The sequence below is a fragment of the Rhineura floridana genome, chromosome 1 (assembly GCF_030035675.1).
Source record: "Rhineura floridana isolate rRhiFlo1 chromosome 1, rRhiFlo1.hap2, whole genome shotgun sequence".
Classification (NCBI taxonomy): Eukaryota; Metazoa; Chordata; class Lepidosauria; order Squamata; family Rhineuridae; genus Rhineura; species Rhineura floridana.
The window spans coordinates 154,303,295-154,329,983 of record NC_084480.1 but is presented as its reverse complement, the minus strand read 5'-3'; the positions used below and the strand labels follow the sequence as shown (position 1 = coordinate 154,329,983).

Genomic DNA, 26,689 nt, shown 5'->3' with positions numbered 1-26,689 from the left:
TCAGCGTTACCAGCTCAATTTTTCTGTAAATGAGGCTCTCATTTCTCTCTGCAATGCTAAGAGATTCAGAAGATGAGCAGAGGGCAGATAGGAGGGCAAAGGAGGCTGCCATTAGATTGCCTATTATAATTCTCTTTCTGTCCTGTGTTTTCTTTAAAGGAAAGTGGCTTTAAAGAGGAATAGTTACGCAAATATTATAAAATAAACTGCCTGCTGTCTCTTCTTCCTGAAATTCCCAACATATTCTTGCTGGGATGGTTTGATGAACAACAGGTAGCTCCTGCAACTGTTGACAGAACTGCCAGGATTGACACCAGAGTTTTTCCAGGCTTCTGAGTGTGTGCATTGATCATCGGCGCTCTAGATATTCCTGAACCACAACTCCCATCAGCCCTTTCCGTTGACCATGTTTGCTTGGGCTGATAGAGTTCAGCAACATCTGCAGAGCTATAGGTTCCCCACTCCTGCCTTAAAAGCCCTTCTCCAACTGGGCTGCGCAAGATAAGCAAGGCAGGGGCATTGTGGTGAATGAGAGTGACTTTTGCCATTTTCTCTGATTACTGGAAAAACTGAGAGAGTTGGAGGGTATGCAGCTTGTGAGCCATACTCCATTCCTATTCTCCTCCAAGCCACTAGCATGTTCACTGTAATAACGGCTGTGGTGTAGAATGTGGCTGCGTGGGGCTGTCAGTGGCACCTACTGGATAGGACCTTTTGTGAATTGTAAAGTTTAATTTAAGAAAGAAAAAGAAAGAAAGAAAGAAAGAAAGAAAGAAAGAAAGAAAGAAAGAAAGAAAGAAAGAAAGAAAGCTTTACACCCTGAATGTTCTGACTCCCTTCTAATGTAGCATCTCACGCACGGGAATACCTATACTTGAATATTTACAACACCTAGCAAGCACCAGCAAGACTACAGCACTCCATCTCTCTCCCTCCCCAAGGCAATGCTTTCTCCAACTCCTGAAAATTATAGCTGTTTGAATGTTGACAGCAGGGCCTGCACAAGAAGCAGCACACATCTTCTCTTCATGCCCCTTTCATCCCTCTTTTCTTCTTAAACTAGTGAAACTGAATTTGGCTATCCCACAGAAGCAGGCCATTATCACCCATGAACCACGCGGAGTGTGGGTGGCTGGGAAAATGTGCTGTAAATACTGGATTGTAGCTAGAATTTCTACAGCTCATTTGCTTTCCCTGAAGCTGGATGATAAACCGCATTAAAGTCCAGATTTTGTCACGCTGGTATACAGTAATGACAACACCCTTGAATTTAGGCTGTCAGCCTGGATGGAAAAACAGGTGACCTGCCATTTGCCTTAAACTCAGGAGTTAGGTCCCAGAACAAGAGCTGCCATGGATTATTTTTCCATTGTAGTGATTCGCTGCCATTAAAGCAAATCTACCCTACAGATCCAAAGTCCTAGCTATTTCTAAGCCGATCGCTCTGGCTCCCGCTGGATGCCTCCTGACTGACTCCCTGCTCAAAGGGTTTAAAATTTGCATTAGACAAATGAGCAACTGAGGGCTAACAAGCGATGAACAAGATAAGGGAAGAGTCACATGCAGTGGCGTACCAAGGGTGGAGCGGTAGGAGCGATCCACCCCGGGTGCAGGCAATAAGGGGGTGGATTATCTGAAACACGCACTCAGCATTCGGATCGGCTCATGTGGATGGACGGAGAGCCCGAGCGCAAGATTGCCCGCCGCCGCAGCCGTGAAAAAATGATAGGAGAACGCGTGAAATTGACAAGATCCGCGTTTCTCTCTGAAGAAACCAAAGGCTTGATCGCTTCCATCTCACCGAGCTTGCCTCCTTCTACACATTGCTTCAAGTTAAAGTTGAAACTGACTAGCTCCAGTGGCTACCTGTCTGGAGCATTATATTAAAAAAAGGAGTGTGAAATAAAGTCAGGTGACCAAACAAGCCGCTCGTTCCAGCCGGTCGGGAGAAGCTGTTGAGGAATGCGAGCCAGGCATATCGGCCGCCCAACAACGGCGGGGTGGGATGCTATTAGCGAAGGAAACTTTGTCACGGACCTTTCCTTAAAAAAAAACGCGTTCACGGTTCAGCAAAGGAAAGGAGATCATCACTTCCAAGGAAACCGAGATCTCTTGCTGCTGTTTACTCAAAAATGATTACACTGGTCCCCACTTAAAAAAAAAAAAAGTCTACCAGAACCAGGAAAAAAGGGGACGCGTCGCGTTTGGGCATCTCTGGCGACTTTTACTGGGAGGGCCTACACGTATACTGTTGGCTGTTCACGTTGCACGTGCCAGAGGGATGGGAGACGCGTGTGCACGGGTCGGGAAAGGCCCCCACGCCAAGCGCGCGTGAGTGAGGGAGCGCACAGGCCCCGGAGTGCGCCGCTTCTTGGCTTTGGGGGAGCGGCGGGGGAGAAGATCTCGTCTGGGCGCTGGCCAGCGACTCGAGCCAAAGAGCCACCCCAAAGCCTGGAGCCCCAAACCGGCTCGATCTTGCCTCGGGAGCGCTTAGCCCAAAACTGACGAGCCCCCACCAGGCAACAACTGCGAGGGATTCTCTGCAGGCTGTTAACTGCATGCAAGGCGGACCTTTGCCCCTTCTTCTGTCTTCTCACCTCCTCTCATTTCCCACCATCATCGACACACACACACACACACACACACACACACACACACACACACACACACACACACACACACACACACAACCCAGCAAAGCAAACAGCTACAACGCCTTATCTGCAGGTTGCCACTTTCCCCCTTTTTTGTACTGTAATTTTTATTTTTATTTTATTTTTTACTGGCATGATTATATATACGAAGTTCAATAAAAGAACATTTTCACTGTCTGCGTTTCTTTTCTGGCCATTATTATTCTTCGTTTCATTTCATGATTATTACTGAAAACAATTTTGTCGTATAGAGGAGGGGGTGTTAAAAAATGATCCGCTCTGGGTATCAAATACGCTAGGTATGCCACTGGTCACATGGCAGTGGAATGACAGTGAAGTGACACAGTGAGGTAAGCAGGAGGGTCCAGGAAAGGCAGGAGTCCTTGAGAAGAGGAAAGAAGCCTGATGAACAGAAGGCTGAGGCAGTTGTTCCAGCTATAAAGAATAGCATGGCAGAAGGGGTGGAGGAGAGCCAGCAGAATTGGAGGGGAAGGACATGAGCTTAAATGGAAGGAAGAAGAACATACAGAGGGGGAGACAAAGGAGGTGGGGTTTGTGTTGGTCTCCCCACTAAACGCTTCATGTTGAACCAATCCCTGCATGGCAAGCGATCCACACCCGCAGTTGTAATGTCTACAGCAGATTTCCACATTTGTTGCTGCCACTGTGTGAAGGGTTTTCCAACTACTTTTCCTGCTGGTGCCTGCCTGGTGATCAGCATGGTAACTAAGGCGTGCGGAGTGTGTGTTTGTCTGTGTGTAATGCCAGGCAAATTGAGAGCAAATTGGCGGAGAGCTTTTCAAGCAAGAGCATGAAATCTGACGCTGATGCAGAGAGAGGCAGGAGCCAGCAGATATTCTTAAAGTCATGTGTGTAAGAGAGATGAATTTTTAGAAATGGCATTTTGAATCTGCTGGAGAAAGGAGATATCCTAGCTCTGACATAATAATCTTAGTGCTTTGCTTCCCATCCTGTCCTCAGGGGATGGAGCAAGCTATTCCTCCTCTTCTTTTCGACATCCTTTTAATATCTGAAACTATTCAACCTATTTTCTCCTTTCTCTAGGCTGAGTGATTTGTTTTTTCTAGCTGTCTTCTAAGCCCTTTCCAGTCCTCCTAAACTCCGACATCTTTCAACTAATGCTGTCAAAATAAATGCTTAATTATAATTATCAGAGCAGAGCCTTTCTTTTCTAAATCTTGAAATTATGATATAATCTTGCATGGCCTGGTCTTTTGTGGCACAGAATCACATTGCTGGTGTCTGGTCAGCTTGTTAACCACTACAGATTCTTACATCTTCTGTTGCCTGACTCAACACCGAACCCTATGTAGTACTCTTTCCAGCTCAGTGTTGTTCAATTTATAATCATGCTTTTCAAGTGGATTTTCAATTATTACATCTGATAGTATTCTAGTGTACTTTTCTGAAGATTTTGTGCGGTGATGCTATACATGATTACAGCAATGATCTCCTTGGAGTTCAGATACAGTATAATCTACTTCTTTCTCCTTGGTTAATTTTAAGAAAGGATGAGTAAGATGGTTTGGCATGATTAGGAGCAGACTGCATGTCTTTGGTAATCCTTTTCCCTCTTACATATTAGCACTTTGTTCTATCTTTTCAAGTACAGAAATGAAGCTAACAGGACTATAGCTTCCTTCTTCCCATTTTGGAACATAGGTTGGGTTCCTATATCTATGGATCTGTGCCAGCTGACTCCTTCAGGATCCTTTGGTGAATACAGTTAGCCTGACTTAGATTGTCCAAGAATCATAGCTAGAAGTATAGACAATTCTTTGTAGCTTCTATCAGTGACCTTGCTAACATCCTTATTTTTGTCTGGGTTGCTAAATGTCTCAGCTTCTTTGTGAAGATTCGATCCAAGTATGTAATCAATACTTCCATATGCCTACTTTTATATTAAGCAGCAATCTAGTCAACTATTTGAGATCTTCATAATGGTTTTTGTTAGCCGCAATTCATCCTATGCCTATGCTTCTTGACCAATATAGGTCCCCCCACCCCTTGGTCACTCTTTGGTACAAGTATCCCTTTGCTTTCTGCAAGATTATCATGATTTTCAGATTGCTGAGCAGCCATATTGCTTTCTTCTCATTCTTCATGAATGTGGTTTGTCATTTTTTTTAAAGAATCTAATGGTTGTACTTAGCCACTATTAAAATCTATTTTATTCTATTCTTGAGTGCTTGCTCCAAAAAAACAATCTAACTCCATGCTCTGCACAAATTATCCAGCACCAGTCAGAGCCAAGTCTGAAGTTTAAATCTTGTTTCTTCAGTCTTCTGAAAGAGAAGTTATTCTGAATGCATGCAAGAATAATTTTTCACAGTGTACATTTTGCTAAGATATCCACTTCATGCCCATTGATACTTTGGGCATGTTCTCAAGGAATTCCTCAAGTACCAGTTGTGACTGTTTTTCTGTTCTATAGCCACTCACAATAGGATCTGTTATTTTCTTTTGTATGCAGAAGGCCCTATGTTCTACCCCTGGTATCACTAGTTGCAAGTAGGAATGGAAAGGTCTGCCAATTGCAGTTCTCTCAGTTTCTCATTTTTCTAATCTCAAGTCACTTCTCCACATTCATGCAGCAATTTGCAATTTTTTTTAAAGTTCTCATGAAAATTTTCCAGCAGTTTAGTGGGAATTTCTCCTAATAAACCCCTTTTTGTAGACAGTTTTGGCTAATGTACCCATTTTTGCAAGCCATTTCTCATCATAGCATGCATTTTTGCATGTTATTTTCACTGGTATATTCATTTTTATGTATACTTTCCCCAACATAAACATTGTAAACATTGCTTGGTGATCGAACTGCATTGCAAAATTTGGATAAGTGCAAATTTCAAAGGAGGGCTGTGTTTTGTAAAGTGCAGATTTGAAAGTTTTGGCTTGAAGTGCAAACTGAACTGAATTTCTCACCCATCTCTAGCTGCAAGTAATCTCAGGACCTTTCCTAGAGGTCTTGGAGAACTGCTATAGTCAGCATAGACATTACTGGACCAACAGTCTGATTTATTCCCCTTCATATGTTAATTTTTCTTACTTCTAGCCTCACACATACACATGGACTGGAATTGCTATTTCCCTTATCCTTGGAACACTCAGCATCATTGATGTAAAGGCGTAAAATCAGGACAATTGAATACAGTTCCTCTTGGAAATGTTTAACTGAATAATTTCTGCTGTCAGTGACCAGCAAAATGTCCTGATCTCTGTGCTATTGATAGTACTGTCATCAGTAGTGAAAAGAATAGAAGCTTCTGTAGCCTGGTACCATAAGCCAGTTGTTTGTTGGAGAAGGGATGGGGAGCCTCACCATGGCAACCTCCAGACAAGTGGCTCTTAGGGCTGATCCATGCACCCGGTTAATGTGAAAAGTAAGCTTTTTGTAAGTCCATTAATTGTCTGTGGTCCATATGATGTTCTCCTCCAATCATTGCCTTCTCACACTTTCCCCTCCCTTAATCCAGAATTTCTCATACCAGGTATAGACCAAAAAGGAGAGAAATAGTGATTACAAACAGTTGCTGAGAAGGGAGTTTGTTGCTTTGCCTCACAGTTTCCTATGTGGGTCGTTCTAACTAGAGATGGGGATGAATTTCGGCATTTTCAGATTTGTTACCAAATTTTGTCAGAATCTGTAAATCCTGTATGTCTTCAGATAGGGTTTGACTAATATTTGCGACACTGGCTTTAAAAAGAACAAATTTGCAGCTAATTTGACATTGTTATTAACATAAACAGCTTTGCTCTGAAGTGCTGCAATGTGTATTCCTTTGAAGTTATATCTCAATGAGGTGACAACAATCACCGTTATCTTTGGTCAGCACTGTAGTAACCTAAGGAAACAGGCAGAATTGACAGGTGATGATCTGCCTAATTTAAATTTAAATAGAAAACCCAAGAGACAATTGGTAGAAAGACTGCCAACAGCATTGGAAATTTAAGTTAGCTATTACAAGCGGATGGGAAGCAAAAAAAAAAATGGGGGGAGAAATGTTGCAGATCAGCACCACAAGCCAGTTGCGTAAACCAAAACATGGACTGGAACCAAAGAGTGAACCCCATTCCTAGTTCTAACTCCACCTCCTTCTATGCCTCTGGCTTCTCTTGGATTGTCATTGGCTCCCTCAGCCCTCTCCTGATCTGAGCCAATCAGCAACAAAACAAGATATGGATGGTAACAGCATCTGTGCCCCAGAAGCTCAGGCCGAGCACCTTGGAAATCAGAGGCTGAAAAATAATAATGATGAGAAGGTGTGTGTGGGCAGCATCAAAGCTTTAAATGTGAAGAATTGGACTCCTCTCCTCCTGGCTTCTATTGTCTCTCTCTCTCCCCCACTCCCCATTTTTGCTGATGTGTATGATGGTCAGCTTTATGTTGGGAAAGGAGGAAGGACAAAAAGGGGCACACCTACAAGTATGGATGAGGAAAAAGTTTGATCTGAGTACAAAGAAAGTGCAAAGCAATCAGGTTTGGGCTACCAGAGAACAATCCCAATAAGGAAAAAGTGAGTTTTTAGTATGGTCTGGATGAGCCCTTAGTGCCTCCCAATCTGTTCCTTTGTAATCTACTATTAGAATTGCAATTGACTTTACACACTCTTAGGAGTACTGCACTGTTTCGCTGTGTACTTTCTAGTATGTTCTGTCTACACCAGCGGGCATGCCATAGCTGATGCACGTGGGGCCATCTGAAGCTCAACATGCATTCGCTATGATCCTTGTGGGCACTATTTTATTTATTTAGTTGGTTATTAAATTTATATCCCGCCCTTCCTCCCAGAAGGAGCACAGGGCGGCAAACAAAAACACTAAAAGCACTCTAAACAAAAACAAATGACTTTAAAATATATTAAAACAAAACATATTTTAAAACATACTAAAAAAATCTTGAAAAACATATTAAAACACAACTTTTTTGAACACATTATTTAAAAATAATCTTTTTCATGGTCAGTAAAACATTTCTCTGGCTATTGTTTTGTTTTATTTTTTCCTGTTGTGGTACAACACATTAAGACTATTTAAAACAAACAGTTGGGGGGAACTATCCACTCACACCCATTTTAGTAACTGGTTAATTTTATTTATTTATTTGTAAAAATATTTGTATACAGCTGTTCATAAAAAACTCAAAGCAGCTTACCTCATATGGAAAATGGATTGCCTTCAAGTCGATCCTGACTTATGGCTACCCCATGAATAGGGATTTCATGGTAAGCTGTATTCAGAGGGGGTTTACCATTGCCTCCCTCTGAGGCTAGTCCTCCCCAGCTGGCTAGGGCCTGCTCAGCTTGCCACAGCTGCACAAGCCAGCCCCTTCCTTGTCCGCAACTGCCAGCTGGGGGGCAACTGGGCTCCTTGGGACTATTCAGCTTGCCCATGGCTGCACAGGTGGCAGGGCACGTGACCCCTGAGCCACTCACTGTGGGGTGATCTTTAGCTGGCCCTTGACACCCAGGAGACACGAGCGGGGATTTGAACTCACAGACTCTGGACTCCCAGGCAGTCTCTTCTCCCCACTGTGCTATACCAGCTGTATTATATATATATAATTAAACCATGTAAAAATTAAAAATCATTAACTGTTGCAGTTAACAGCAGTCACCAGAATTTTTTAAAAAATCCTTTAAAAATACAGCATTATGGTGTTATACTGATATGCTATCTTTCATTTAAGAAAATAGAGAAGTATGTTAGTGCTAATTAAACAATTGATTTCTTAAAAATGGAAGCATAAAATGGTGCCTGCTGCAAAGGCTCTGATGAATGCATGCTGAGCTGTGATTTTCCTGCCTCCAACTCCCTTCTCTCTGTGTTGTTTTTTAACAGTCAACAAGGAAAGGGAGGAAAAGGACAAGGGCATTTCAAAATAAGTTTTGACAATGAAAATGAAGTGGATGATGATCATGAGGTGCATGCAGAGAAGTGTTATTGCAGGAGGAATTTGCCTCCTCCAAGGCACATGATGGGGAGGCCTGGGTTGGACCTGATGTATTTTCTTGCACTGCAAGAATGTCTCGGTTGATTTAAAAATAATTAGGAAATCAAACTCTAAGAAATCAACATAAACACCCTGCCTAGTTTTAACTACTGACGGACGGCACTGCTGACAGATAAAAATAAGAAAGTGTCTGGGAGGCCTTGCATTGAGCAAAGTAATTCAGAAGAACATTCCTAACATTAAGGCAATAATACTTGCATTGCCTGAATCCTGGAAATAAATAAATAAATAAATAAATAAATAAATAAATAAATAAATAAATAAATAAATAAGAGAACTTATGCTTGACCCTCTATTTTTTTGGTTCAACTCTGTGGGTTCTTTCAACCCATACCAGGGGTTTCTAAAGAAAAACTAATTTTCCCACCCTCATCCTCTCTACTTTAGCTGTCCTCACCGTTTAGGTGAGAATCTTGCATCCATACTGGTCTGGATGATAGTGTTGTTTCCTCTCCCCTCCTTCCCCCACATAACCTTCCAATGTTTCAGAGATGAAATCTCCGGTATATTTTCTTTTGTTCTCTGAGGCATGAAGGATGGCACTTGCTGTCCTTTGGGATATGCCCTCCTATTAAGGCAGGAGGCAGGCCCATCTAATAACTGGCTTTATCTTGGGAGAGATTCCCCAGACTGGCCCTGCCTAGCAACCAGGAGGCTGGGTCTCAGCAGAGCTCCGTTAACAGCAAACTGCACTGGCCAAAAGGTCTCCTTTTGCCTTTTCACATTTGTTTTTGATTTCCCTCTTAATTTAGTTGGGACTTTTCCTCTCCCCCTTCAGGGCCAGGTAAGGGGCATAGCATATGGGTCTTTTGAACTCACTGTGTGTGCGGGAGTCCACCCTCTGACTTCTAGGGCTCGGTGGAACCACACCCAATTCACAGGGCAGCTGCCTAGAGAGAGGCTCAGAAGCAACCAAGCCACTTTGGGCTACCTGCATTTGAGTTCTTCTCCACAGTCTTGAAGCTGACTTTTCCACAGGGCCACTTTGCTCTTAGGAAAGAAGTGGAACTCAGGGGGAAGAAAGAATATTCCCCCTTGCCTTCCCCACCCTGGTGCTTTCTCCACAGTGGAGGAGGAGAGCGAAGGTTTACCAGGCTCTTGTCTTTCCTGTTGTGCCTTTTCCCCTGGCCTGGGGATCTGAGAGGAGATTTGGACAAGGAACAATGGCCTGAGCTCTTCCCTGCCTCAGCTATGCCTTGGGAAAGAAGAGTGGCAGCAGCGACAGCGGCCGTTGAAGTGGACACCACTACACACCGAGGTGAGTCTGATGTGGAACTTGCATGAGATGCAGGGAGAGGGAAAACTCACTCCAAGGCTTTCCTGTCACAACCCGCCGGCTGTCAGAACTAAGGAGAGATCAGACACACACCCAGTTTCTGAAGTGTGTTGGGGGACTGGTGGCACAAGAAGTGTGAAAGGCTGTCCCTGTAGGCTCCCATGGGAAGGGCGAGGATTGTCCAGGTCAATTATCATCCCTGTTCTCACTACAGAAGAAGTCCTATGAGAAATGCCACAAGAGACCTAGGCACAAGGGCCATGCTAGGGGTCACAGGTAGGAGCAGAGTTCCTCTAGCAGCAGCAGCAGAAGCAAATCATCTAAATCTCCAAGGAGAGATTGCTCACTATTTTAAATCTTCTCCAAATTTGGCTTTCTGCTCTGAGCCAGGCATTGGGGGGGGGCAGTGAAGAGTGTGAGAAGCAGCACTCTTGTTCTGTATCTTTGGGCTTGACAGGTTGAGAAGGCAACCAGACATGATGGGCAGAGCCTATCTCACCCCAATATGCATCAGCCCCAGACAGCATGGTCAATGGTTAGGGATGGTGGGATATTTCCCATCCCTCCCTTGCTCTAGCATCCTTTCCAACTACCCTACAAAAGAGGGCCATGCCTTCCCATGCTGCCCTGTGCCCAACACAGACAAAGACAAGTTGGGCCTGAACCAAACCACACTGGCGTGGGCTGATCCCCACAGGACAATTTGCCCAGCCCCAGATGGCCTTCATTCTCTTAATTGCCTTCTATCAAGAGAGGATGAAGAACAGGATGATGTTGATCTGTGCCATTGTGGTATAGTAGATAAGAGTTTTAGACTAGGACCTGGGAGACTAGGGTACAAATCCTTACCCAGCAATATAGCTCACTGGGTGGCCAGTCACTATCTCTCAGTCTAAACTACCTCACAGGCTTGCTGTGAGGATAAAATGGGGAGGGGGAGAACCGAGGTACACCACCTCGAGTTCCTTGGAGGAAAGGTGGGATATTATTTATTATCTAGCATACCTGTTTCCCATGGATGCCCCCCGCCCCAAACTACCTTTCAAGCAGTTTGAACCGTGCAACAATCACATGATATGGGGGTGGGAGGGTGAGGAACAAGGGACTCCAACCTCTCTACTGCCAAGGACCAAGACTGTGTGTTCCTCAAAACATACAGTCCCCTTTCCAGAATCTTTCAATAGGATCTTGAGACATCTAGCCACACCATAAAGAACACAACATAATATTTGTTCAAGAAGTGATTATCCTTACCAGAGACCACGATGGATCACCTCAAGACACCATCGGTAGATGCTCCAGTTGCAGATCCTCTGTGGAAATGGCAGCTGCTCAGGTGGGCCCAAGGATTCTTGCAACAATCGCAAGAACCTTGAAATGTCAGCAGCATCTCTATGCTTGTTTAGCAATTACTTCTCTCTTTGCATGACCAATGCACCTGTGGGTGGAGGAGGTGGCATTCTCGGATTCTGTCATCTTCAAGACACTGAAAGATGGCCTTTGTGCACTAGCAAACAGACAAGCAGATGATCAAATTGCATTAGCCTTATCCAGTCATTCTCTCTCCTGCCCTCCTCAGAAATTATCCTTGTGTGAAGGGGAGAGCGGACATGAATCAGTTGGCCCAACCTCCTCGTGCATGGCCCTGTTACTGCATCCCCTCAACATGTTGGGAGCTGAACTTCTGCTGTACTGGAGTAAAACCCTGCATAATTTAGACCCCTGATCTTGGACCCCTGTGAATTCCACACATTCCTGGCAGGCCAGAGGTTGATCAAGATGTTTAAGCTGGCACTCTGGATCTGCTTGTCCATGCAGATATCCCTCATCTTAGCTCAGTTTTTCTGCATATAGGTCTTCTGCAGAAGAAATGGTGGAAGGGTCCCAATTCCCTATGAGGCTAGTGCATACATTTCAGTAGGAGAGGTTGCAAGGGAACCCAAGCTCCCATGTTCTGAAGCGCTTTGCTTTGGTAGCCTGGATGATACCCAGGTATCTGCCTTGCGCTACTGACCAGGACTATAGTGGCAATAGACGTCAGCTCCACTTATATTATCAAGTGGCATAAGGTTCCTGGACAAAAACAACATTAGAGGTGCATTCAGTGGTTGGAGATAAGAAAACCTCAACAGAAACATATGTAAACAGACAAAGCAGATCTCGCTTCAGATCTTTCCACTAGAAAACCAGTCAAATTGTCCAGCGGTCAGTGTGGGGGATCTCCTGTCCCAGAGTGGAAGGTTTGGCAGATGTGATATGCTGGTAGACTGGCTGATCAAAACATCCATATGGGAATCAGTCTTCTATCAGATCATCAAATTCTATCAGATCATCAAAGCTCTTAGTGGACCTATTTGCTACCCTGGAAAATAGGTGGATGGTTTTATGCCCAGTCTTCAGTGGTCAGGCAGAGTAGAACTTAATGCCCTAGTGGATGATTGGTGAAAGGGATCCATTCCAACCTTCTGCTGATTCTGCTGATCTTTCTCAAGGAGAAGGAACTCAGAGCCAGGTTCATTCTGGTTGCTCCTCACTGGCCCAGGAGGCCGTGACCCCAAATCTCATGGCTTTATCTGTTCAGAGTCACCAGACTCTTCCTCAGAATCCAAACCTGTTGAACTGTGGTAAAATGCGTGGAAATGGCTAAGTAATTTTTGATATTCTTAGGGTGGTCCTGTTCACTCTGATGGCATTGTGCAGGAAATCTATCAGCAAGGCTAATGGAGGTAACTGGATGATCTTTTTGCCATAGTGCAGTTAAGCGAGGCAAGATTCTGGGTTAGAACAACATGCCAGCCAGAACTGGCCTGGCCAAGGAACTTGGTATCGACACCCTGAAACACCAGGAAGCAGCACTGCATAGTATCTTGAGATGTCACAAGAAGGGTGCAGTCTTGTCTTATCCACCTGTTCAGAGGTTTCTAAAAGAGCTGGCATTGATCAATAAACAAGCAGTTCATTTTCTTACCTGGAATTCAAACTGGCTGCTTCAGAGTGGGACCGCCCTTTGAACTTTTGGCCACAATGCTTACTATCATAACTCTGTATTTGGTGGCCATAGGTAATGATGAGGTTTTCAGAACTAAGGGCTTTGTCATCTAATGCAGGTTGTTTTCATGCGAAAAAAGTAGTCATATACACAGATCCATCCTTTGTTCCAAAGGCCAGTTTGGTTTTTTGTAAGTCTCAAGAAGTGGTCCTGCCATCATTTGGCCTAACCCTAGTTCCTTCTCAGAATTAGGCCTGGCATGCTCTGGATGTGAGTGGACATTTGTAAGAAGTAGGAAGCGTTGTTTCTCTGGGTGGAAAAGTTTCTACTAAACTGGAGTAAGAAGGCTGTTGAATTAGCATATAAGACTCTGGACAGGACCTGCAATGGTGGTTACAATTTGGTATCGCAGTACATTCTTACGGGGGCAGCTGCCACAGCAGTGTTGTGGGGTCGCTCCAGATGAAACTTGGGTATCATTTCACATGTTCACACATTATAAGGTCAATTATTTTTGCTTCTGTGGACACTGCATTTGATCATAGAGTTCTGTAGAGGATAATCTTTTAGTATAACTCACAAACTGGCTTTATACCCACCCTGTTCATCTGCTGCTCTGTTTTATCTCAAAGAGTATTGAATGCCCTTTGGCTGGGTTTCCTTGGATGTTTCCATCCTCCTTTCCTCCTGTTGGCATGTTGCAGTTTGTCTGGTGTTAGTTCTGTTTTGCATTATGGGTTTCTATCCCCCCCCCGAGTGGTCTAGAGAACTGTGGGAGGCCCTCCCTAGTAGGAGTCAGCTGTTAGTTGTCCTTGCCTCCTGCCTGGATGGGACGCGTGTCCTAAAGGATACTGATGTGCCCTCTTTCCTTTCTTGAGAATTTACAGCAAGTAAAATTTCTTAGATACTCCATGGCGCAGAGAGGTAAGTGGCGGCAACGCAGCCAAAAGCTCTGCTCATGGCCAGAGTTTGATTCCAACAGAAGGAGGAAGTCGAATCTCCGGTAAAAGGGGTCGAGGTCCACTCAGCCTTCCATCCATCTGTGGTCAGTAAAATGAGTACTTGGCATACCCTGGGGGGTAAAGAAAGGCCGGGGAAGGAAGTGGCAATCCCACCCTAGTAAACGTTGCAAGACATCACCCTAAGAGTCCAAAACGACTTGCACTACAAGTGTGGGGACACCTTTACTTTTTAAAATTTATCTTATTTTCTCACGCCAACAATTTCTTCCTGAGTGCACTTCTCTTGTCCTCCCCCTCACCCCAAAATTTAAGCAGTTTTTCCCTCTCAGTTGGTTGTGCAGGATATTCATTTACACTGCAATAACTTGTCATGCACTGCCTTCCGAAGCAGACTCTTTGCAAACTGAGCATGTTTTCTTTTTATTGTATATATTTTTTTACAAAATATATATTAGTACATTCTCACAAAGTATCAGATTGTACTTATGACAGTGATTCTGAAAGAGTGTGTGTTTGTATTAGATATGTGTGAAGTTCCAGGATGGTTTTCCAAATGACATTTACACACACACACAGATACACACACACCCAGCTGCTCTTTACTCTGTGGTTATCTGTGGTCACACTGTTAAGTAAATAGAGAATGACAACACAAAGCAATTTAATTTAAACAAAACCAAAGTGGTCAGCACTCTGCTGGAAGGATATGGTAAAAAGAGGATCATTGCAAAGAAATAAGAGAGCTGTGTTACAAATGCAACATTTCTGCATTCAGCAAAAGTGATCTCTCTAAAACAACTACTGCTGGGTAGGTGGGTGAATCAGGACAAACATTTTAAACCAATAGGCTGCCAATTCTTAGAAGACAAAAATGTTCCAGTGGAAAACTGGAAATGTAGAGAAAGCTGAAAAAACTCTTAAGCATCAATGCACTCCACTATGAGTGAATATTGTCTTAAACCAGTGACAACTGCTTTATCTTGTCATCTCTCTCTCTCTCTCTCTCTCACACACACACATACACACACACACACACACACAAGTCCTTGGACCTGCCTCCATACCCACTCCAACTAATCTTCCTGTGCTTTGGCTCTCATTCCGGTGCCCAGTATTCTCAGCAGGTAGGCCAGCAGGCCTCTTGGCCAGGGTGGGCCTTCTTTATTAATGAAAATGTATTTATTGCCCACTGGAGTGGGTTACAAAACAGAAAAGAGCAGTGTAATAGTTAATTAACAACATCAAAACAATCAAAGGCATTAAAACATAGAGAATATCAAATTGCTATAAAAAGGGCAAACAATCAGAAATCCCAGAAGCTTGGGGGAAAAGATCCACCTTAGCATGCCTTGTAAACATATACAGAGTTGGTACCAGGCACACATCTAAAAGCAGGGAGTTTCAGAGCTTGGGTCCCACCACGTAGAAGGCCCTTTCACTCTCCATGGCAGGTGCTGGATCTGCCGCTGATGCCACCACATAGGAACTTGGGAAGCTGCCTTATACTGTGTCAGACCATTGTTACATCTACCTCAGTGTCGTCTACGCTGACTGGCAATGGCTCTCTAGGGTTTTGGGCAAGGATTTCTCCTAACCCTACCTGGAGATGCTGGAGATTGAACTTAGGACCTTCTGCATGCAAGGCAGATGCTCTGTCACTGACCTACAACCCTTCCCCAACTCTGCTGGTTAGCTAGACTGCTGCTGAGATGTACTGGATTCAGCAGCCACAGCACAATCCTGCAAGCCATTAGTGGACAGGCTAGCATGTTGTGGTGCACATGAGTCAACGGGTGGGCATGCAGGTGGGTCTTGGCAACCACACCACTCTGCTCCTGTCTCTAGCCGTACTTCTTTTTCTTTCCATAAGGCTAAACATGCAGTTATATAGATCCTCCGTGGCGCAGAGTGGTAAGCGGCGGTAACGCAGCCGAAGCTCTGCTCACGGCCGGAGTTCGATTCCAACAGAAAGAGGAAGTCGAACCTCCGGTAAAAGGGGTCGAGGTCCACTCAGCCTTCCATCCATCCGTGGTCGGTAAAATGAGTACCCGGCATACGCTGGGGGGTAAAGAAAGGCCGGGGAAGGAACTGGCAATCCCACCCCATATATATGGTCTGCCTAGTAAACGTCGCAAGACGTCACCCTAAGAGTCGGAAACGACTCGCACTACAAGTGCGGGGAAACCTTTGTTTTTTTAAACATGCAGTTGGCCTGGAAGATGAGGAGGAGGCAGAATGGCCTCCAGCAGTGCCCTCTTCCTAGGCTACAGATTTGGGCCTTTTGTTGGAGACTTCACAGCATTCCTTGGGATGGCAATGGTGGTGGTGGTGGTGGTGTTAGCTAGCCTTATCCCAAGAACAAATCTTGGTTACAGCTTGTGCTTTGTCTTGTCTACCACAAACCACAACCCTGGGTTCAAAAGACAGGCTAAGCCAAACCGTGGCTAGCTCACAGCAGTGCAGCAGCATGAGGACCAGAACAGTAATAAAGTGGCTGTGATCTCCCTTCTCAAAACTGACACGCTTGCATGGTCTCACTATGCCATGGTTTGTCTTAGTGCTACATGTGAGAGAACCCTCTTATTATCTGGGTATGTAATTTCTTGGCTATTTGTAAAAGGTCTCCACGAATGGAAGTGAGAGCTGTCCATATAAATCAATGGAGAAATGGAAGATTTAAATGTAGGTGGGGGTTTGGTATCAGCGTGTGTACCATCACCCCCAAAATCCCAAATGGTAGCAGCAACGAAGAGTTCCTACTCTAGTTCAATTTATTTAGTGTTAAACATTTTTTTAAAAAATAAGCCTTTTTATACAATTTCCAAACCAAACGCATCCCATTCTTCCATGATATGGTCTGAAGGCACATGAAGCCACTACCTTGCTCAAGCTAAGAATGTCTGAGTCTGGTCAGTGCTTGCAAGACTGTCCACTTGACAGCCACAAGTATACCACCTGGATTCCATGAAGGAAGAAAGGCGTGATATAAAGGTAAGAAAATAAATGGTAAAATAAAGCATTGGAAGTTGGGACTGTTGATGAGAGACAATGGCTTATGAGAGTCCTGCAATGCAGTTCACACTGAATATTGCAGGTCATCTCTTCGTGGTTTATAACTGCCCTGCAATGCTGTCCTGAGAGATTAGATCTCTATTGCAGGTTAAGTGGAAGCTGAGGCAGTAGCTTACAACATTTTTGCAGTGACATTGATTGCTTTTATTACTGCATTGCAGGTTGGGCTGACAGTAGCTGTGCACACAACAGCCCTGCAATATAATTTAGTATATCTCTATTGCAGGGCTAAGGGCTGTGCTGAAAGTAGTTCACATCAGCCCTGTAATGTAATTAATTGTTCATACTATAGTGGGCTGTAGATATTGCTGGTCAGGGGTGCAGCTGAGTCTGGTTTGGATTCCATGTCAAAAATCTTGCTTTGATATTTAGATGGCAGCAAAGATCATTCTACTTAAACTGCTCCCTCGGACAAATTTTAATTGCTTGCAGAAGCCTCATGCGTCACTGACTTGCATGCAGACTGAATGCACTTTTAAATGTTTTGTTTTTTTAAAAAAACCTAAATAAATTTTGGTAAGACCAAAGTTTGAGCAAGGACTCTTGTCTTTGATACTAACTTTTGTTTTTTAACCCCTCAGCCACAGGATACCATTCACCAAAGATAAATACAGTGCCATGGTTATTTTGCAGGGGCTGAATGTATACTAATGGTCGAGAAGAGATAGGATTCTTTGTGGTGACGGGAGAGGGAGAGGCAGAGGAGGAGGAACTGAGGGCATGGTGAAAGCAGGCAAGACAATGTTGGGTATCAATTATGATTTTTAAAAAGAAGACGGGAGGGAAGGGGGCAAGAGTAAATTGTTCTGCTGAAGCCCTAATAGTTTATATTAAGGGTTAAGGGAATTAGAGTTTGGAGAACGGGGGCCGTGAAGTTAAGGAACTCCCCTCCTTATGCTGTATGAAGGTGTTTCAAGAGGAAGGAAAGACCTTTCTTTCCATGTTCATTCTACAGTCACCCTTCTTCCCCCCCATATAGCAGGTATGGGGAACTTTGCCCCCCCAGATGTTGCAGAACTACAGTTCCCATCAGCCCCTGCATGCATGGCCAATAGTCAGGGATGATGGGAGTTGTAGTTCAGCAACATCTGGAAGGCCCAAGGTTCTCCACACCTGTCATATAGCAATAAAATTCTCAAGCAGACCCAACCCGACCCTTCTAGTGCACAGCATGGGAATACTTTGGGGACAGGAATGAAAAAAAGTGTCCTTTTCTGCTCCACCCAGCCACCCAAGGGTCCGGACAGCACTCTGACGCTGGCTGGAGCCCTGAACAAGAACTCTTCCAGAGGGTAGACAGACACTGCAACATTTAGTTGCAGGGCTCAGTTGTTAATATCAGATGACCAAGTTTACTATGAGTTCTTTGACATGTTAGGCAGAACGCCCTTCATCCATGCTTCAAATATCTGGCTAGTTACTATCAGACAGTAATGTGGGGGCAGATCTATTCAGATTCTATGAATCTGCAAGCTATTCACAGTGCTTTAAAACAATGCTTCTTCAATAAAATGCTGAAAAGAGGGTTACAAATACCCAGATTTAGTCTTCAACGAAAGGCTTTTATGGCCTGGAAGATAACTATTAGACCTTGATAAATCAAGGGACAGTGTGCTTAGAGTCCCAAAGTTTATCATAATATACAGAAATATCCTGAGACTCTGAAAGAACCACTGTTCCTCTGGCTCTAAACCATATTACTGTTTGATAACTGCAGTCATCTCATGCTAGCTTGCTTATTTGAAACAGCTATTGTAGACAGAACCTTCTTGTTAGAATACAGTGTCAGTCGGTTTGTAACTACTGCTTCAACTGATCATGGTCTGTTCACATAATCCCACTGAACATGTGTGGTGAGGCAAGATGGTGGTGGGAGGTGGGGCTGTCCCTGCTGGCTGCAGCCCTGCTGGCTAATTTCACATAGGGGCTTCCATGCTAGCATGAAAGTTCATGTTGCAAGGTAACATGGAGAAAGGTTTCTAAGGCATACAACCAGGCAACGTGCAGGGACATCTCCCTGTAGGTTGGGCACCAAATCTGTTGACACAGTGAGATACGACAACAATACAAACAATAATAATCCTGTGTGGATGACAATCAAGGAGACGGGCTGGAGGGTAGGAGGTGCAGAATTGTGGATGGGTCTCCCAACCTCCATGCATTGAGGGGCTTCTTTACACTGTGCATAGGTTGGAAGGCAGAGACAGTGTGTGCAGTTCCACCACTCCCCTTCACACCTTGATTGTCAGCAGCATAGGACTAAAAAAACGGACATGGAAAAACCTTAGTATCTTCTACTCACAAAGGTATCTTCTGTTCTCATGAGAGTTTATTGAAAAAATTTCTGAGACATTCCTAGAAGCAGGATGAGCATTTATACATAGCTCTCACAAAAGGTGGCACTGGATCCATTTTTTATTGATTGGTTGATTTATTCCAAACATTTTCCTACCTAACCCAGTGGAACAGTAATTTAATCCCTCTATCTCAATAAATAAACTTCAAGTACAACTGGTGGATTTTTTAAATTTATTTTGCAAAATCCTGCAAGCAAGTATCAACAAAAGAGCACTTAGGTTGGGGCGTGGAATGCCGGAGGGGTTCTGTCAACATCTCTCCAGCGGATACAACTCAGCCCTGCTATTTCATCTCCTCCTGAAATGTAGAGGGCCTTTTTCAAACGCTCAAGCAATAGGGAGTAAAGCCTCCTTTGCAGGTAACACAATTGTCAATTGCCAAGCGCTAAAACAAAAAACAATGTAGGATTTTGGAGAGGCTTCATGTGAGTTTTTCTCTTGGACACAACACAGGGTTAAGCTGAAAGTTACATTAACTGCATTGGATGCAATTAATGTGCCCCCTTTTTGTATGTAAAACAGACAAGGGGAAGCCTAAGCAGTCTTGGGACTATGCAATGGAAGGAGGAAGCTTCTGTCTTTCTTTCCCTATGATCCATACAAAAATATCTCTGAAGCTGCTGTTTGCATTTTAAGGGAAGCCTCAGTTGGCACCAATGGGAGCTTCCCTTGAAATGCAAACACCTGCTTCAGAGAGATTTTTGTTGGGATGCTGGCAAGGAGAGAAAGTTAAATTTTCCACTCTCCACAGTCTTGAGATTGCTTAGGGTTCCCCTTGGTTGCTATATACATACAATTATAAATGTACATAATTAAATGCATGTTAACTGCATTCATGCAATTAACGTCATGTCTAGTTTGGCCCCTGTAGACTTATTAATATCACCAAAAGCTACATACAGGATGGATAATGTACAAAAAAGTATGATGAAAAACATGTCTGAAGTCCTTTTAATGTCAAATGCTAATGCTAAAGTGGACAGAAGCCTCCAGTATAAAACAGGTACTTTCTATGTCTGCCTCAAGATTCTAGTAGTTTGGCTTAATTTTTCTAGATCCTCTCTGCATAATTCTGTGCTGAATAATCCTTTCATTTGCATAGCTACCGTCAGCTCTAAAAGAGCTGAACTCCTTTTGCTGAAGATGGAAAGAGGGAGATAAATTAGGAGAGACTGATTGTACAGGACATATATACAGTGCCTTCTAAATCGTAATCAGTTGTTTATTGGTTGGCAAACAAATTTCACTATTACAACAAATATTAGTAATGAGGTCATTCACCTTGGTGACCATACAAAATGCATAAATAAAAAAAAGTAGAATCTGTGCTGCTAATTTACCTCCTGGGAAGGCCTGCATTACTTTAAATCTTGTCAAATAAATACATTTCCAGTTAGGAAGGGTTTTTATTTAGAACCACTTAAAAATATGGGTTTTCTTCTTTTTTTTAAATATCTGCTGTGAATCATTTTTTTTCTTTTTTTTAACCACTGCAGTTCCTAGCCTGGGGACTAGACTTTCACTCCTACAGAGACATTGTGGTCACATGCAGAAGCCCCGTTATTACTCTTATAATATCCAGACTCCTAGGAAGTTATCACCTAATGTCTTGGTAAAGGGTTGTTTGCCACAAACGCTGCAGCATCTCCATCGATTGTGCGCTGTAAACATAAACATTCATCAAGTTTTCTAATTTGAAAAAGGTCCTGTTGGTAAATTTATAGACTGAATAAAGAAATATAATGTTGGAAAATATATATATATAGATCAGACTACTGAAGTGTGGTGTGACTGAACTGATAGATAAAAAGATATTTATAAAGTGAATTGCTTTATTTTACCCAATGAATTTTTTAATGGAAAAAAGGCCAAAAAAGGATGTATGAAAAATCTTTCTCCTACTGGTAGACAAACTTGCAAGACCAGCACAACAGAAAAAAGTTTGTTTGTTTTTCCACTACATTAACAGGGACGCAAGTTCTGGCAGAACAAAAAGCAGACTATATGTGCAATGCTAGTATCTGTACATTACATAGGAATTGTTCAATTTTTTCTGCCATTAGAATTATCAGTTATTACAGCAAAACATAAAAATATGCCATGTAGCATACAATTACAGACTTCCTTTCTATTTAGTTAGATTTTGTTTGCTTCACAGCTAAGTGAGCTGTGGATAAATCAAGTGGCGAGAGACCAAAAAACTATTATGTGATACAGATTCAGAATAAACAGTTTTGCTATTTTTGCCTCTGTTTTGTGCAGCACTCCAATCTAGATGCATCATTGCTAGTTGTTTCAAATGGCCTTTTGTAAATCAGGTCCTTGGTAATAAGAGGAAGAGAGCATCCAAAGACGCTTAAACAAACACAGTATAATTTCAGAAGGCCACACAGTGGACCATTTCCTGGTGCATCCCTTTAATTAGCATACCGAAGTCTTTCTTAGGTGGGGCGAATGGGGGCAGGGAAAGGGGAGGGAATCACAGCAGTTAGCATTCTTCCAGGGTGGGCCTACAAATTCCATTAAAAAGATATGAGAATTGTTTGTTGTTTAGAACAGCATGAAGCAGGACACACAATATTACCACCGCTTTGATTTAACTCCAAACAGTAATCCAGGTGTGGAACACGGGGCATTTGTTTTGTTAAAATGTTTGCTTAATGTTCTATAGACTAGTGACCAAGTGAGCTGGTCCTTTGGAGGTTTCTTCTGACGGGGTCCCATCCTTATTTGGCGGGACTATAAATCCATCACTGCTGCCTCGCCCCAGCTGGTAGTAAGTGTGTAGCTGTTGGACATGCTTTCTGGAGCCCAGGTTTGGCATGCTCTTGTAGTACACATCATCAGCATCACCACTTTTGGCTGGTGGGGGGTCGGTCTGAGTGCTGGTGGTGACACTTTCTGTGGCTGGCATGCCGGCCAGAGCAGGCATACTAGTATAAAGAGAGTCCCTTTTGGGGGACTGGAGATCTTCTGTGTGCTCATTGGTTAGCAAGGGGAAAAAACTCTCACTGTTGTCTTGTGGAATCCGTCTCCTGCTGTAATTGTGAGGCTGGTGATTCTCTGCAGAGTAAACCCTCGGGGGTAACAATGGGGCATCCGATTCCTCATGGATGAGTTCTAAGCCCAGGCTGTCTTCTTGGTTGAAGGAGGTGGCATCGTCGAGAACAATTGCATCATCCTCGCTCCCACTGCCTAGGTTGTTGACGAATTTGTTCATCAGATTCCTATTCTGTTCATTAGAGCACTCATGGTTGTTCAGGTAGGAAGGTATATAGTTGGAAGTGAGTTCTTTCAGGATCTTTTTCTCTAAGGCAGTCTCACTGTGGTTATAGCTACGGTCAATTATTTGCACACAGTTGCTCAGGTACTCGCTGCTGGCAATGCTGTAGCTATTGCCGTGGTTACCATTCAGTGGTAGAGTATCCATGACACTTGTATCCCTGGCATTGTTCAGAAGCCCCTCTGAAAAATATCACACAAGAAAGGTTGACTTGTAGCAAAAGGTATATGCGTGTGGGTCTTGCTGTACATGCCTATTGGCCTAAGGAGCAATGCCATACTCTTTTGCTACATTATACAGTAACCGTGCAAAACGAGAAGCAGAGAGAGAGAGAAAGAGAGAGGAAATGGAAAGAAAAGGGGAATACGTAATTTATAAGGTGTGGGGGCAAGGAAAACAGTTTGGATTAAAGAAGGTCTCCACAGAAGCACCACAGAATCCTAGCAAAGCTACTGGTGCTAAAGCAGGTATGGCATCACCTTGCTGAGCTCAAAATTACTTCTGAAAACAACTCTTGATTTAGTATAGAAATGCTGAGCGTGAGAAAGCACTTTTTGGGTGTGTGTGTGTAGAAATGTATAATACAAATTAACAGGATAAAATTCAGTTTCCATTTCTCATGCCCAGCAACCATATTGGGGTCACCTGAGTTGCACAGGTGGGGAAGCATAGTGCAGTGGTGGAGAATCTTCTTTGCACGCCGAAGATTTCAGCTCTCAAGCACCTCCAGGTAAATCTGGGAGAAATTCTTCAGAGCTACTGCCGGTCAGTGTAGACCAGCCTTTCCCAATTAGTGGGCCACCAGATGTTGGACCGCAATTCCCATCTTTCCTGACCATTGGCAATGCTGTCTGAGGCTGATGGGAGTTGTGGTCCAGCAACACCTGGTGGCCCACTAGCTGGGAAAGGCTGGTGTAGACGGACCAATGGTCTGACTCAGTAGAAGGCAGCTTCCTAGGTTTCTCTACATTATGCTCTGAACTTTTGTCTCTAGTTTGTGTGCTCCCGTATATAAAAAATCATTTGGAATAAAAAGTTTGACAGCTGGTTTTAAACCTTTCCTCCCATATAATCTTCCTGAGGTTTTCCCTGTAGGGCAAATGGCAGGTCAAGGGGAGGGGAGTTTGTTTAGAACAAAAGCCCAGAGTGGAGGTTTAAAGAACTCTGCCCCACTGCCATTTCTCCAGTCTTAAGCTGGAGGCCTTGCAGCTGCTTTGAACTAAAATACAACAAAACACACCAGCGAGAGAGATCCGATCATGAACCTCTTGGCATTTCATCTAGTTTAGACAGCAGCAACTATTGCCACAATTCAAATGTATACCAGTCATAACTAGTCCAAACAAAATGATGTGTAACACATTCCTCTGCACACTGGAAGTAAGCCCCATTGTTTTCAATGGGTCTTTCTGTTGAGTGTCCATAGGACTGCAGCCTATTAAAATCAGCAGGACTTATTTCCAAGTAGACATGCAGAGGAGGGAGCTGTATGGTTGCAATCCTCAGTATATACAAGGAAGTAAACTCCATCAAACTCGGTGGTTTTTATTTTTTTTTAAAGTAAACACGTCTAGGATTATGCTGCATACAAACAAGTTCTTGATCCCCAAGTTCATAAACGGTATGTAAACGAGGCTGCCGTGACCTCTTGAAATGCAACAACGCTGAAGCTTAGCAGTCCTTGTTATTTTTCCATTATTTTTGATCTTGATTTTGTATTTGATATACAGTATATTAAGTGTAACTGTATCATTACATTGTAATATTGAAAATAGCTTGCTGAATTTGTCTGATACATTTTATAATGAATATTTTGTGTGTGTGTGTGATGCTGTACTTTTGATGTTTATTATGAGCTGCATTGGGCATGATCCACCATGGAAAAGTGGCAAATAAATAAACTAAACTTGTATTATGCAAGTTGTGTTTTTTTAAAAAAATCAGCAGGCAGTTTACAATATTAATTCCTAAAATGGTCTGGTATGAATAAGCTTGCATAACCAAACTTAAATATTGATTATTGATTGTGAATGATATGTTGGATGTTGCTGTGAGAGGGTCTGCCCCTAAAAGGCTTCCTATAAATTCAATTGTATGCATATATATTAAGGCTACAGTCCTGTAACTACCTACTGAAATGAAGCTCCATTGAGCTCAGGGTTTACTTCTTAATAGACATGTATAGGATCGACCTGTTAGTCACTTTAGACTGGTTGTGACTGTCATATATGAAATTGTGTTTAGTAGCTGCATTTGTGACTGTGCTATTTTTGTTGCAACTTTTTCAAGGAGTACAATAAAATTGTGATGGTTTTGTAAATTATTTTGGAAGTTTTAGCTTGTATTTGTGTTGGGCTTTGCATTTAATATCTTCTTTTTGGTACTGGTTTCACTTTTGTTAATGTTCTGAGACTACATCTGATTCTACATGCAATAAATTGGACGTGCCCTTTGACTAGGAAATCTTTGTTGGTATGGTTAGTTGTACAAATTTTTAGTACATATCATGTTGGTAAAATTATACATTTTTCATACTTTTATTAAAGACTGCAAGTAAAAACTGTGCCTGATTTTTCCTCAATACCAAAATAATTTGGGAGTAGTTCCTCTGCAGCCAACTGAAGGAGAAGAGCTAATTCTGTGAAATATTCCAAATCTCCAACAGTCCTGTTGATACAAAGTTGTGGCAGCTCAGAGAGCCTGAGAGTGTTTTCATTTGTGAACTGCCTTTGAGGCTAACTGTTCAGGTGAATGGCTGAAAGAGAAACTGCTAACTGGAGGGTAATGTAAATGAGCATTCTGTTTGTTTTATTTTGGTTTACAAAGCAACTGAAGCAAGGACTGCTATAAGCCTCATGTGAAAATGCTGTTAAGGCACATTCCAGTGGCCACTTTCTGCTTCCAGTTTCATGCCGTGGCACATGGCTGCCAGTGTGGCAAGAGGCCCAGGGCAAAGAAGGAATCTCTTATACCCGGCTTTGTGAATATAAAGGGCTACTACGTTTTTCTTTATTTTTGCTCTTTTACTTTACCCATGAGTTCCAATTAGTGCAGATCTGAACAACAAAGGGAGAATGGCTGTCGCTTCTTTGTCCCATCATGCCCTGCTGCAATGGAGGACATTGGAACTGGACATACACCTGAGCAGCCTGCAAAAGCTTCCTACATGCCCTTCTTAATAATGTAACATATTGCAGACAACATTTCTCCCCTGCCCTGTAGCACTGCACAAACAAGATCACCCCATCCTTCATTTCCTTTATTAACATTAAGCATGAGGAAGAGTTCTTTGAAACTCAAAAACTACCTCACTGCTTTGTGAATTTCTGTTGGTCCTGTTAAAGGCATTATAATGCTATTCTTGCTGTGTTTGTCAGCCATACGGATCGGTACAGACAGACTGAGGCAGCCTACACATCTTAGAGAAAGTTGGGCTCAGAAGTGCTGAAAGAGCAACACACTGGAGCCATATGGGTGAGATGCTCTATGGGAGACAATAGTCAGTCTTCAGATGCTCGTGATCCACCTGGGCTTCCTTAATTAATATTGTAATCCTTTTGATACACACAAAACATGAGACAGGATTAATGCTTCCACATGCTCCTCCTGTTAGTTCAGCTGCTGTTGCCAGAGACAGTAGGGAAGGCTGAACCAACATTGTTGGATTAGAAAAGCAATTTGTTGATCATTTGTTGGCTGTTCATATCAGCAAGAAAAACCTTTTATAAACTGTTAGTGTAACTTCTGAAAACACTGAATTTAGTCTGCATCTGTGAGGCAGTAGTGCCAGCATGCTTGCTTAGAATTGCAGCTTGGCACTTCTCCGAATTGAAATTTCTCCAAAATGTCATTTTTATTTTGACATTTAGATATTTGCTGGATATACATCAAATCTGTGTTTCAGATAGAGAGAAAAACTTGTGGGTAAAAATAGGACAGCCATCACAGATGAAGAATGGAGTCATTTATTTTCACAGTATGAATCTCTATCAATCATCTACAATATTTAAGGGAGAAAATAAGACGTAGTTGCAAAACCTCGGAAGTGGTCACGGCTCTGCA

The 26,689-nt window shown here is 43.0% G+C and overlaps 1 protein-coding gene across 12 annotated transcripts in view; it reads right to left on the bottom strand.

Moving 5' to 3' along the window:
- The window catches only part of ADGRL3 (adhesion G protein-coupled receptor L3), an 852,526-nt gene that overhangs the window by 25,509 nt on the left and 800,328 nt on the right, over window positions 1–26,689 (bottom strand). For 6 of the 12 annotated variants that reach the window (XM_061637983.1, XM_061637927.1, XM_061637950.1 and 3 more), the window contains one exon: window positions 19,473–22,809. The exons of 4 other annotated variants lie outside the window; for them this stretch is intronic. In XM_061637983.1, coding sequence (XP_061493967.1) covers window positions 22,010–22,809 — 800 coding nt within the window. In that variant the 3' untranslated portion in view covers window positions 19,473–22,009. Of the gene's footprint in view, window positions 1–19,472; window positions 22,810–26,689 lie in introns of those variants that run through there. 2 more of the 12 variants (XM_061638015.1, XM_061637992.1) reach the window with 2 other exon arrangements.